This window comes from Arvicola amphibius, chromosome 8, assembly GCF_903992535.2.
Source record: "Arvicola amphibius chromosome 8, mArvAmp1.2, whole genome shotgun sequence".
NCBI classification, from domain to species: Eukaryota; Metazoa; Chordata; class Mammalia; order Rodentia; family Cricetidae; genus Arvicola; species Arvicola amphibius.
The window spans coordinates 74,218,463-74,231,432 of record NC_052054.1 but is presented as its reverse complement, the minus strand read 5'-3'; the positions used below and the strand labels follow the sequence as shown (position 1 = coordinate 74,231,432).

The 12,970-nt window shown below is 39.1% G+C and overlaps 1 protein-coding gene across 1 annotated transcript in view; it reads left to right on the top strand.

Moving 5' to 3' along the window:
• The first annotated feature begins 821 nt into the window (after nucleotides 1–821).
• Nucleotides 822–12,970, top strand: part of LOC119821050 (cytochrome P450 2B2-like) — a 38,861-nt gene continuing 26,712 nt past the window's right edge. Inside the window, exon 1 of the mRNA XM_038339869.1 lies at nucleotides 822–992. Coding sequence (XP_038195797.1) covers nucleotides 822–992 — 171 coding nt within the window. The remainder of the gene's footprint in view (nucleotides 993–12,970) is intronic.

The window sequence follows — 12,970 nt, the reverse complement described above, 5'->3', positions numbered from 1 at the left end:
CATATCTTCTCAGCTCAAGTTTCTTCCTCTCAAATGATGCTATCTTGTATCAAGTTGACATAAAACTAGCCAGCCCATATACCCATGGGCCCCAGCTGCTCCTCTGCCAGGTTTCAGCCTCTCTCTCCTTCTCATTCCTGAGCTTCCCCACTCCTGAATCTCTTGCCTTTTCTTCCCTCTCCTTTTTCTCACATCTGTGGCTGTCACAGGCCAGAGAATGCAATGGAGACTCCGTAGAAATCACATCTGCAGCCCCTCAAAGACTAGGGCTGGGAACTGCAGAGACACACAGAGACATTCACAGGACCATGCAACACTATTCTCATTTAAATGTGAACACATTCACATCTGTAGCTGAGAACATACAGAAAGGTCCCCACAATTGAATATTATACATAAAAACAAACCCCAGGCATGCAAGAGTAGAGCAAGCACATCTAGACTCAAACACAGCTGCACATTCATATTAGAAATGACCTTTTATATATAAAGCATACAGTGCACACACAGCTCCATGCCTGAGTAAATAAGCAGACAGAACTGAGCTGACATGTGTATACTCACCCCCAGAAACCGAGATGCATTACTCCCCATGCCCTTTGTCCTGCCTATCTGTGTCATGGTGTCCTAGGGTTAGGGTGTGAGTAAGGAGATAGGGAGTGAGCAGGTCACCAACAGCCCAATCAGGAGCTCACACTCCTGGACAGTGATGCAACAGTAGGCGGGAACAGCTGAAGTTGCTCAACTGGGTGGAGATCCAGGTCCAGCATAAAAGTCCTGCTGGAGTGTGCAGTGAAGTGGACGGTGCTCAGACCAGGACCATGGAGCCCAGTGTCCTGCTCCTCCTCGCTCTCCTTGTGGGCTTCTTGCTACTCCTGGTCAGGGGCCACCCAAAGGCTCATGGCCGCCTTCCACCAGGACCCCGTCCCCTGCCCCTCTTGGGAAACCTGCTGCAGATGGACAGAAGAGGCCTCCTCAACTCCTTCATGCAGGTGACACACACACAGGGCCTGTGCCTTATGGGATTAGCCCCATGTTTGCTCCTGGGGATCACTCAGTGGGTGAAGCAAGGGACTCCTTCCAGGTCATAGGTTCACGTTGGAAGTTGCTGAGTGAAAGGTGAGGTGCTGATTGGTGACAGATGATGCTCGGATCAACAGGTGTGTCCTCATTGTGTTGGAATCCTGTGGCACACTATGCTTGGAGTGTGAAAGGTGTCTGGGTGTGGTATGGGCCAAGGGCTTACAATTTTAGAACCCAGGACCATCAGATCAGGGGTGGCAGCACCTACAGTGGACTTGCCCCTCCCCATCAGTCACTAATTAAGAAAATGCCTTACAGGCTTGCTTGCAGTGTAGTTTTTTCCAAAAGAAAAAAATGTCAGAGGCATCCACAAATAAATTTTGCTACTGTCAGCACAAAGGATTAGCTTTCTATGTTCTGGAACAAAGGAGAGGAGAGGAGAGGCAGGTCAGGAGCTGACATAGGTAGGGAGAGCTTATCAGTTATAAACACAAGAACCATCCAAGGAGCCGACCTTGGCACCATCTTTACCAATCTTCACTAGTGAGATTTCATGTTCAATTACAACTTGTTTATTAGTAATTGATTAGCCTCTTTGGCCTCATTTCCTGTTTAGAGAGCTGATATATTGCCAACAATCCCAACTTCCTGCTATTCCTTAATTTTTTATATATCACCCACCTGGACTCATGGTGTATGAGTTAACATCTCACATGCTGGATTGACAGATGTGTGGTACACCTTGCCACAAATGTTTTAAAAACGTGCTTCCCACATATTGGAAAGGTCAAGTTAACATATTTTTTCATTTTTTAAAATTTTGCTTTATTTTGCTTTTTTTGAGACAGGGTTTCTCTCTGAAACAGTCCTGGCTGTCCTGGAACTCACTCTGTAGATGGCCTCAAACTCACAGAGATCCAACTGCCTCTGTGTTCTGAGTGCTTGGATTAATTTTGTTCTTTGAAAATATTTCTTCCTTTCTCATTCTGCTGTCCACCTCTCTGTGTCTAAAGGTCATTCCTACTTGGAGGTAATTATGGTTGCTTGAGTAAGTATGGATGTAGGAGCTATTTACTGTCATGTGAGCAACTTATGAACAGCTACATCACTGAAGAAAGTGGCACTTCCCCCAGCACCCTTACCCCCAGAACTCACAGGGAGTGTTGGTGACATCCATCATGATAGCATGACATGCTGCATCTTTTCCCTGTAGGGACAGTCAGCATGTCATGTGCAAACAAGGTTCTCAGGGGCTAGGCGATGTACACTGGTCGGGGAATTCCTACCTTCTACATAGCTCTTTAACGAATTGTTCAAATCCACGATCCAATGTATGTGGCAATGTAAGGGAGCTGAGCTGCCTTCCTTGGCCCTCAGGAGCTGAAAGTCTGTTTTCAGATACAGAATAAACTCATAAAAATTAATTTGACAAGTCATTTGCTCACGTGGGTGATATTGGATATAAGCAAAGCAATAGGAATTTTAAGATATGTTGAGAGTTCAAACACACTTATGTAAGAGGCAGGACTTGAACAAATCACAACAACTTTCTAGAATGATGACAGGTATGGAAAAGAAGCCATTCCTGAGCAGCATCTGGTTCTAGGGAAAGAGTGGAGCCAGGTGAATGAGGTCACAGTGTGACAGGGGAGAGGCTGGCACTGAATCTTCAGGTCATAGGGATGAGCCGGCTTAACCTATGCCAAGGATGGTAAGAACTGAAGTGATTCAGCTAAGCAGGCAAGAAAAAGTCTCCTCATGCCTTTATCTGTTTTCTGTTGTTGCCAGAGGCTAAGTTCTTTATAAATTAACGGCTTATCCAGCTCATAATTGTGCAATGTGGTACTTCAATTCTTCCAACCTCTGATAAGAACCCCTCACAATACAGTACAGGACAGGAAAATCTGTTACATGAAGTAGATGCTAACCATGTGGAGTGGGCCTTGTTTTTTAATAATCCATTCTCTGAGAATCCAGACCTCTCTGTGAGACTAGCATTAACCTATTTTGTGAATCTGCTCTGAAGTCCCAGGACCTCTTGCTAGTTTCCAGCTCCCAAGGGCTCTGCCACTTCTCAACACAACCACATCAGGGACTAGTTCTCTAGCAGAGAACACATGAAGGCATAGCATGTGGAACAGGCAAAAAAAGAGCAGCTGGTCCAGACAGATGCTTCTGGATGCCAAATGGTAGTGATGTCCTGTGGTGAACCCCAGACACAACCAGCTTGGCTCTCCCAAGTGTGTCGTGGATGAGCCTGGAGCCTAACTCAAACAGTTCCTAAAGGCTGTGTAAGCTCTGCGTTCTTCAAAACCATGTGTGGGTGCATGTGAGGTAGCCAGGAAATCCTCTGGAGTATTTCTTGAAAGCATCTCTGGTGACTCAAGAAGCTGAGATCTCTTCTAGGCATCTGTGTTGATGTAAGATGGTTTTGTGGACTTTAATCATGATGTGTCTGTTACAAAGACTGAGTCTTAATGATGACATTCTTTTGGACAACATTCTTTTGGCCAGTGGTAGAGACACAAAGAAAAACTGGACCATCAAAGCTACTAATAGGATTAGAAATCACCAGCATTCTACAGTGTCTCAATAACACTTTAACATTTTAATAAATAAAATCTATTTTTGATGACTGGGGGATCAGTCTCCCGAAGCACAGGACTTGAATGGAATCCATGTCATCAGTGTGAAACTTATCTATCTGAGGGGTTAGGGAAAAAGATCTTTATATTCTCTCTTTATGGTTTCCTTCTTTATTTTTTTTGTGTTCTTTCTACTGTATACCTTTTTCTATGGCTTATGTACCCTAATAATTTTTATGCAATATAGGAATTACAATGTGGTTACATTCCTTTTTTCAAGTGAATGATTATAATGAATACAGGTAAAACCATGTTTTTCATCTCCTTTACATGATTAAAAACAAAGTCACCCCAGTATCCCACTTACATTTACATCTAAGTAACTTGTTACAGATTAACAGAACATGAGCAAGTGGAAAGTATTTTATCTCAGCCAACTCTTTTGTTGGCAGGCTGCACATTGTGGTTACAAAGAAAGAAGAAATTATTTTATTACCCATCTTGATGGACTATCTTATAAGGAATATTAAAGGAATCACAAAGCTAAACTTATATATATAAAAAACAACTGACTGTACTTTAAATCTTTAGGGTACATACCCATGTTGGTGTATAAAACAGTTCCACACTAGTCTGGAATGGAGTATAATAAAGGTTGAATAAACCTGGAGATAAACTCACTGAAATAGCAGCAATCCACAGTCCTCTGATGAGATCTGCTGGGAACTGGAACCAAATTCAGCAGGCAAGGGGCCTGTGCATGCTTTTTGTCAGCATTTATAGTATATGATACCATGCCCAAAGTAGGCTAATATCATAAAGGCTACTGGCTGAAAGAGTTCCTACAGCACCTCCCCCTTTTGTCTAAATAAGAGAGTTCTAAGCCTAATACAATACTATATACAATAAGTACAAATATTAAGTATTGTCCAGGGAAAAGAAGAGGCAAAAGCATACATAAATATTAGAATTACAACTTGCATGAACTGATGAGGAACCACTGTTAGTCAATGATTTTTAAGAGGTTAGACCAAGTTAGACCAAGTTAGAAAAAGATTCATTCTAAGGTAATATCTTCTCTCTGCATTACAATTCCTGTAGTGGAATTTTAGAGGGTAATATGCACTAGAATGCAGTTAAGATTCAGATATACACGATCCACATGAGCCTCCTGTAATTTCTCTTCAATCAAAGTCAATGCTTTCTCTGCTTCAGCTGTTAATTCTCTGGGACTATTTAAATCTTTGCTACCATATAAGATTTTGTTTAAATGAATTATTAGATCATGTGTTATCCCAGAAGTGGGCCATAGATTGGAAATGTCTCCTAGCAATCTTTAAAAGTCATCAGAAATCTGCAATTGATCCCTCCTTATTTCACTTTTTGTGTTCTAATTTTCTGTAAACCTATTTTATAACCTGAATAATAGAATCTCCTCTCTGTATTTTTTTTTCAGGAGCAACTTGTAATCCCTAACTAGGAAAAATTTTCTTTACTTTTTCAAGCATTCTTTCTAAATTATCTACATTTGAATCAGATAGCAAAATGTTATCCAAGTAATGGTAAACTATAGATTTACATATTATTTCCAATGGGTATCTTACAAAATATTGGCACAGGGTGGGGCTATTTAACATTCACAGTGGGAGGACCCTTTATTATTGATATCTCTTAGTAGGCTGAGAATTATTCTAAGTAGGCACCATTTGGAGGCAAAATTTTCTCTGTCTTTTTCTTATAAAAGTATAGTGAAGAAACAATCTTTTAAATAAATAACTATAAGAAGTCATCCTTTAGGCAATATGGAAGACAAAGGAATTCCAGATTATAGAGAGCCCATTGGTTGAATCACCTTATTAACAGCTCTTAGATCTGCCACCATTCTCCATTTTCCAGATTTTGTTTTAACAACGAATACAGGAGAATTAAAAGGGCTGGTTGATTCTTTAATATGGGGAGCATCTATTTGCCCCCGTACCAGCTATTCTAAAGCCTGCAGTTTCCCTTCTGGTAAAGGCCATTGTTTATACCATATTGATTCCTTCATTAACCATTTTAAAGGAAGGGCTGTTGTTACCTCTGAAGATTTGCTAGTTATATTGTCTTTTTGTACAGCCTGAATGGTTGGTGACTGGTTTTTTATAGTACCTTATAATATCCTTTCCAGAAATATGAGTTTGTTTATATTCCATATCTGAGACTGCAGGAATGTTAGTCTGGGTATTCCATTTCTGCAAGAGATCATGACCTCATAGATTCACTGCTATATTAGTCACATATTGCCTCATCCTTCTTCTCTGTCCTTATGGCTCTATGTATTAATCCCATCTCATGCTTTGTTTTACTTGAGAAAAGGTTCCAATTCCTAGGAATTGAACATCGGCCTGCTGAAGAGGCCACTTTGGATGCCCAGATTCTGGTTTAACAATAGTCACATCTGGACTTGTGTTCAGTAATCCTTCAATTACAATGTCATTTATCCATACTCTCAGCTTTGGTCTTTGATTATTTATAGAAGTCTGTCAAAACATAAGTTTTCCTATTTTCTATTGGAATTTTTGATTCATCTTCCATGTTTATTCTATCATCTAGAGCAGTATGGTTTTTTACAACAGGCACTGGATTTTTAAAAATTTCCTGGGGAGATATGTCCTCTATAGTGATTGGGAATGACTGGATAATGTTTGACCTGGGGGCTTGTGAGAGGCCACCTGTGGAGTTTCCAATGCTAACAAGTTGCCTTGTTTGTCTCTTTTTGGTCTACATTCATTGGTACAATGTTGGCCTTTGCCACATCTTCTACACAATCCAGGAGGTTGACACCTTCTATCTTTGTTATTCCCAGAGGAGACATTATGTCTATAAATGCCTTGTCTACAATCCCTTCTCAGGCATCCTATTCTGCCACAATTAAAACATTTGGTATTTTGATGTTTCGTTATACCTTTGGAAATTGCTTTTCCTACCCAAGCTTCAGTATTATAGTCCAACTACTCCACATTGGTGCTGCTCTGACCTTTAAAGGCCCAAGTATTATTATTATTTTTGCTTTTTAAGTTGGCATTTTCAAAAGCCATAAATTCAATAAATATTCATCTAACTTCTGGATCTGTTACCCCTATTTGTAAAGCTTTAATTAATCTTTGTAAAAAGGCATTAATGGGTTCTTTTGGGCCTTGTATGACCTTAGCATATGATTAGATTAATCTTCCTAGTTCTTGAATCCTGTCCCAAGCATTAAAAGCTGCTGTATGACATAGGGACAAGATGTGTTCATTGTAAATAGCTTGACTCTGTGGATCAACCTAACGGCCTTCACCAAGAATTTCCTTTTGGCCTCAAATTCTTTTATTCTATCTTGCTGTTCTAGGATTAGCTTCATCTCTTCAATAGTTCCACTGTAACTGTGGCCCATCTTCTTATATCACTGAGACTAACTGATGTCAATCATTTGGAGTAACCATATTGCTTGAAGCCCATGTCTTTACCATCTCCCCAACAAATGGTTAATGTATGCCATAAGATACTACTGTTTGCTTAACTTCTTTTAGATCTTTCATACTTGAAGGTTTCCATTTATATTCTTTATATCCATTTTAGTATTGTGTATTTGCTGATCCTTCAAAGGTAATAACAGGATAAGTAGCTAAAGCTTTTGGTAAGTCATCAGTGACTTTGAGAGATACTGACAATGCTGCTAAATCCTTTGTCTGTACCTCATCTCCTTGCTTATCAGTCCTAACAAGTTCCTCAATTGATTCAAAACTTTTTATGACTGTCTTTTTTAAAGCCTGAATCTCTTGACCTGTGAATATTTTTAATGATTTCATCAAATCAACTATTATCTAGTTCTCATTCTACACACGTGATTCCAAGGTTTTACATTTTTCCATTAATGATGTCTTCTTATCCTTAAAGATTATTTGAATAGCATATACATTTCCTTCCTGGAGGAATGTTTTGTCTGCTAGCTTATCATAACTTTTTAACAGATTTTGATTTTCAATTTCAACAGTATGAATCCTTTCAGATAATCTCTCAGTATCGTTTTATAAGGTTTCCTAAGCTATTGACATGGATTGAATTTTGCCTGTCAAAATAGGGTTTTAATTTTCAATAGTATGAGTCCTTTTGACTAAAGACTGTATCATTTCTAAAAGTTTCTCATTCTTGACTCTGTTATCAAAGCATTTCTTTTAGGATATAATATAAAGAACATAGCCAATAGCCACCATGATCACAAAACATGTGTACAACAGAGCTCATATAATCTTGCAGAATTCTATCCATAGTAGAAACAAAAAAGTTGTTAAATTCTTGGATGGTGATAATGCATACTATTATTTTGAGGTTGGTTTACAATTTTCCAATTTATTTATTTATTAATCAAATTAGCTTATCTCTATTATAATTTTCAGAAAATTGTTATAGGTGTAATAATCCTTATTGGCCAGCAGTTATTTCAGTTGTAGCAGTAAAGCAGGCTCTAGATCAGTACTTGAATCACCTGAGACTTAGAATTACTAAGAAATTTAGTTAATTACTTAAGAGCAATACTTCCACATATGGAGGTTTGAGTTGGGCAGAATAATCAAGGAACCCAGAGCTTCCAGGCAGTTTCAAGCCATGAGGTTATTGGTCAAAGCTTGAAGCAGGTATCCACATATCTGAACTGGGAATGCAAGCTAGAGCATCCCCTGCTCCCACAGTCACAGCTTGGGTGGTGGGAAATTGCCAAGTCACTGCACACTGCACAGTGTGCCAGCCAAATGATGTGCAGCTGCATGACAGAGGGTCAGTTCAGTTGCATGGGATGAGAGAAGACCTCATATGGGGTTCTGAACAGAGCCCGGCAATGGCATGGATTCTGGCTATGTGTGTGCCAATTTATTGATGTACAAAATAGTTCCACACTAGCTCAGAATGGAGTATAACAAAGGTTAATTTATCTTGTGATAAACTCACAAAAAGAGTAGTGATCTTCAGTCCTCTGTGTGCACTGGGAACTGGAAATGAATCCAGCAGCCAAGAATCCTGCACCTTTATAGTACATGAGACCATGCCCAAAGTGGGCTGGTATCTTAAAGCCCATTGGCTGAAGGAGTTCCCATGGCATAACCACTCATCAAAAACCTTTTATATCAGAATATTGAGGGCAGGAATGAATATAAGGAGCTATCCATCACCTTTGTTCACTAACCCACCCTAGCCAGAAAAGTGTGTTAACTAGCAACAGTTGGGCTGCTTTGTAATTCTGACCCTAATCTAATGAATCTGTAACTCAGCTCTGTGTCCTTGTCAACTTTAGATTGTTTCCTTGGGTTTTTAATCTTAAAGCTATTATCAACACATCTGACTAAGCCTGAAATAATCTTAAAGTTTTGTTTTAGGTAATGATGCACACAGAAACCTGAGACTGTGTCTTTTAGCATCAACATGAAGGGAATTTTAGCCAGCCTGGCTCCTGGGACTCAGTTGTTTCTCTTAATCATTAGCTTGAGCTACAATCTATATACAGCTACATAAGTGAAACTTATGAATGAATTCATTATTTATTTATTTATTTACAGGGTTTCTCATTTCTATTCTGCTCCCTCCTTCCCCTTCTTCCTCCCCCTCCAGGCTTAAGAGAGGGCACCCTGCCCTCTGGGAAGTCAAAGGCCCTCACCCTCCATCCAGGTCTAGGAAGATGTGCATCCAAACAGACTAGGATCCCAAAAAGCCATTACATGCAGTAGAAACAAATCCCAGCGACATTATCATTGGTGTCTCAGTCAGCCCCTATTGTCAGCCACATTCAGAGAGTCCAGTTTGTTCACATACTCGTTCAGTCCCAGTCCAGCTGGCTTTGGTGATCTCCCATTAGATCAGGCACACTGTCTTAGGGGATGGACAAATACCTCACAGTTCTCACTTCCTTGCTCATGTTCTCCCTCCTTCTGTTCTTCAACTGGACCTTGGGAGCTGAGTCCAGTGCTCTGATGTGGGTCTCTGTCTCCAGCTCCATCCATTGCCGGACAAAGATTCTATGGTGATATTTGAGATAATCATCAGTGTGATTAAGGGGCAAGGCCAGTTCAGGAACCCTCTCCTCTGCTGCCCAAGGACCTAGCAGGGGACATCCCCATGGACACCTGGGATCCCCTCTAGAGCCAACCCTAAAATGGCTCCCTTAATGTAGATTTCTTTTTTTCTTCTCCTGTATCAGCCCTTCCTCCATCTCAGCCCTCCCACTCCCCCAAGCTCTCCCCAATCCTTCCCTTTTCCCTTCTTTCCCCCCTCTCCCCTTCCCTCACCCCTAGCCCCACCGCCATGCCCACTATTCTTGTCTACTTCCCATTTCCAGAAGGACTTATATATTTTTTCTTTGGGTTCACCTTGTTATTTGGCTTCTCTAGGCTTGTGAACTATAGGCTCAATGTCCTTTGTTTATGGCTAGAAACCAATTATGAGTAAGTACATACCATATTCATCTTTTTGGGTCTTGGTTATCTCACTCAGGATAGTGTTTTCTATTTCTATCCATTTGCATGCAAAATTCAAGATGTCATATTTTTTTTTTCACTGAGTAGTACTCTAATGTGTATATATTCCACACTTTATCCATTCTTCTATTAAGGGGCATCTAGATTGTTTCCAGGTTCTGACTATTACAAATAATGCTGCTGTGAACATAGTTGAACAAATGCTTTTGTAGTATGATAGGGCATCTCTTAGGTATATTCCCAAGAGTGGAATTGCTGGATCCTGAGGTAGGTTGAGTCCCAATTTTCTGAGAAACCACCACACTGATTTCCAAAGTGGTTGCACAAGTTTGCATTTCCACCAGTAATGGATGAGTGTTCCCTTTACTCCACATCCTCTCCAGCATAGGCAATCATTGGTGTTTTTGATTTTAGCCATTCTGACAGGTGTAAGATGGTATCTCAAAGTTGTTTTGATTTGCATTTCCCTGATCGCTAAGGAAGGTCAACATGACCTTAAGTATCTTTTGGCCATTTGAGCTTTTTTTTTTTTTTGTTGAGAATTCTCTGTTCAGTTCAGTACCCCGTTTTTAAATTGGGTTATTTAGGATTTTAATGTCTAGTTTCTTGAGTTTCTTTATATATTTTGGAGATCAGACCTTTGTCTGTTGCAGGGTTGGTGAAGATCTTCTCCCATTTGGTAGGTTGCCTTTTTGTCTTAATGACAGTGTTTTTTTCTTTACAGAAGCTTCTCAGTTTTAGGAGGTCCCATTTATTCATTGTTGCTCTTATTGTCTGTGCTTCTGGGGTTATACATAGAAAGTGGTCTCTTGTGCCCATGCATCACTGTCTACTTCCCACTTTCTCTACTATCAGGTTCAGTGTGGTCAGATTTATATAAAGGTCTTTAATCCATTTGGTCTTGAGTTTTGTGCATGGTGATAGATATGGATTTATTTTCATTCTTCTACAAGTTGACATCCAGTTATGCCAACACCATTTGTTTAAAATGCTTTCTTTCTTACATTGTATAATTTTGACTCCTTTGTTGAAAATCAGGTGTTCATAGATTTGTGGGTCAATATCTGGGTCTGTGATTCGATTCCATTGGTCAATGTCTCTGTTTTTATGCCAAATATTACTGTAGCTCTGTAATAGAGTTTGAAGTCATGGATGGTAATGCCTCCAAAATATTTTTATTGTATAGGATTGTTTGGCTATCCTGTGTTTTTTGTTTTTTCATATAAAGTTGGTCTTTGAAGAATTTTTTTAGGAATTTTTGGGGATTGTATTGAATCTATAGATTGTCCTTGGTAGAATTTCCATTTTTACTATGTTGATCCTCCCAATCCAAGAGCATGGGAGATCCTTCCATTTTCTGGTATCCTCTTCAGTTTCTTTCTTCAAAGCCTTAATGTTCTTGTCAAATAGATCTTTCACTTCCTTGGTTAGAGTTACTCCAAGATACTTTATGCTATTTGTGGTTATCATGAAAGGTAAAGTTTCTCTGAGTTCCCTCTCTGCTTCTTTATCCTTTGTGTATAGGAGGGCTACTGGTTTTTTTTTTTTGAGTTATCTTGTATCTTGTCACATCACTGAAGGTATTTATCAGCTGTAGGAGTTCTTTGGTAGAGTTTTTGGGGTCACTTATGTACACTATCATATCATCTGCAAATAACGAAAGTTTGACTTCTTCCTTTCCAATTCGAATCCTCTTGATCTCCTTATGTTGTCTTATTGCTATTGGTAGACCTTCAAGCAGTATATTGAAGAGATATGGAGAGAGTGGACAACCTTGTCCTGTTCCTAATTTTAGTGGGATGGCTTTGAGTTTCTCTCCATTTAATTTGTTGTTAGCTGTCAGCTTGCTGTAAATTGCTTTTATTATATTTAGGTATGATCCTTGTATCCCTAATCTCTCCAAGACCTTTATCATAAGGGGTGTTGAATTTTGTCAAATGTTTTTTCAGCATCTAATGAAATGATCATATTGTTTTTTCTTTCAGTTTATTTATGTGATGAATTACATTGATAGATTTTCATATGTTGAACCAGTCCTGCATTTCTGGGATGAAGCCTATTTTATCATAGTGTATAATTTTTTGGATGTCTTCTTGGATTCGGTTTGCCAGTATTTTATTGAGAATTTTTGCATTGATGTTCATTCATGAGTGAGATTGTTCTGTAATTCTCTTTCCTGGTTGACTCTTTGTGTGGTTTTGGTATCAGGGTAACTGTAGCTTCATAAAAAGAGTTTGGCAATGACTCTTCTGTTTCTATTATGTGAAACACATTAATGAGTAAAGGTATCAGCTCTTCTTAGAAGTTCTGGTAGAATTCTGCATTAAAACCATGCGGTCCTGGGCTTTTTTTTTTTTTTTTGGTTGGAAGGTTTTTTATGACAGCTTCTATTTTCTCACAACTTATAGGTCTATTTAAATTGTTCACCTAGTCTTGATTTAATTTTGGTATATGGTACTTATCTAAAAAAATATCCATTTGTTTTACATTTTCCAACTTTGTCGCATACAGGCTTTTGTAGTAAGACCTAATGCTTCTCTGAATTTCCTCAGTGTCTGCTATTATGTCCCCCTTTCATTTCTGATCTTGTTAATTTACATGGTCTCTCTTTGCCTTTTGATTAGTTTGGATAAGGGTTTGTCAGTCTTGTTGATTTTCTCAAAGAACCAGTTCTTTGTTTCATTGATTCTTTGGATTGTTTTCTGTGTTTCTATTTTGTTGATTTCAGCCCTCAGTTTTCTATTTCCAGTTTTCTCCTCCTTCTGGGTGAGTCTTCTTCTTCTTCTTCTTCTTCTTCTTCTTCTTCTTCTTCTTCTTCTTCTTCTTCTTCTTCTTCTTCTTCTTCTTCCTCCTCCTCTTCTTCTTCTTCTTCTTCTT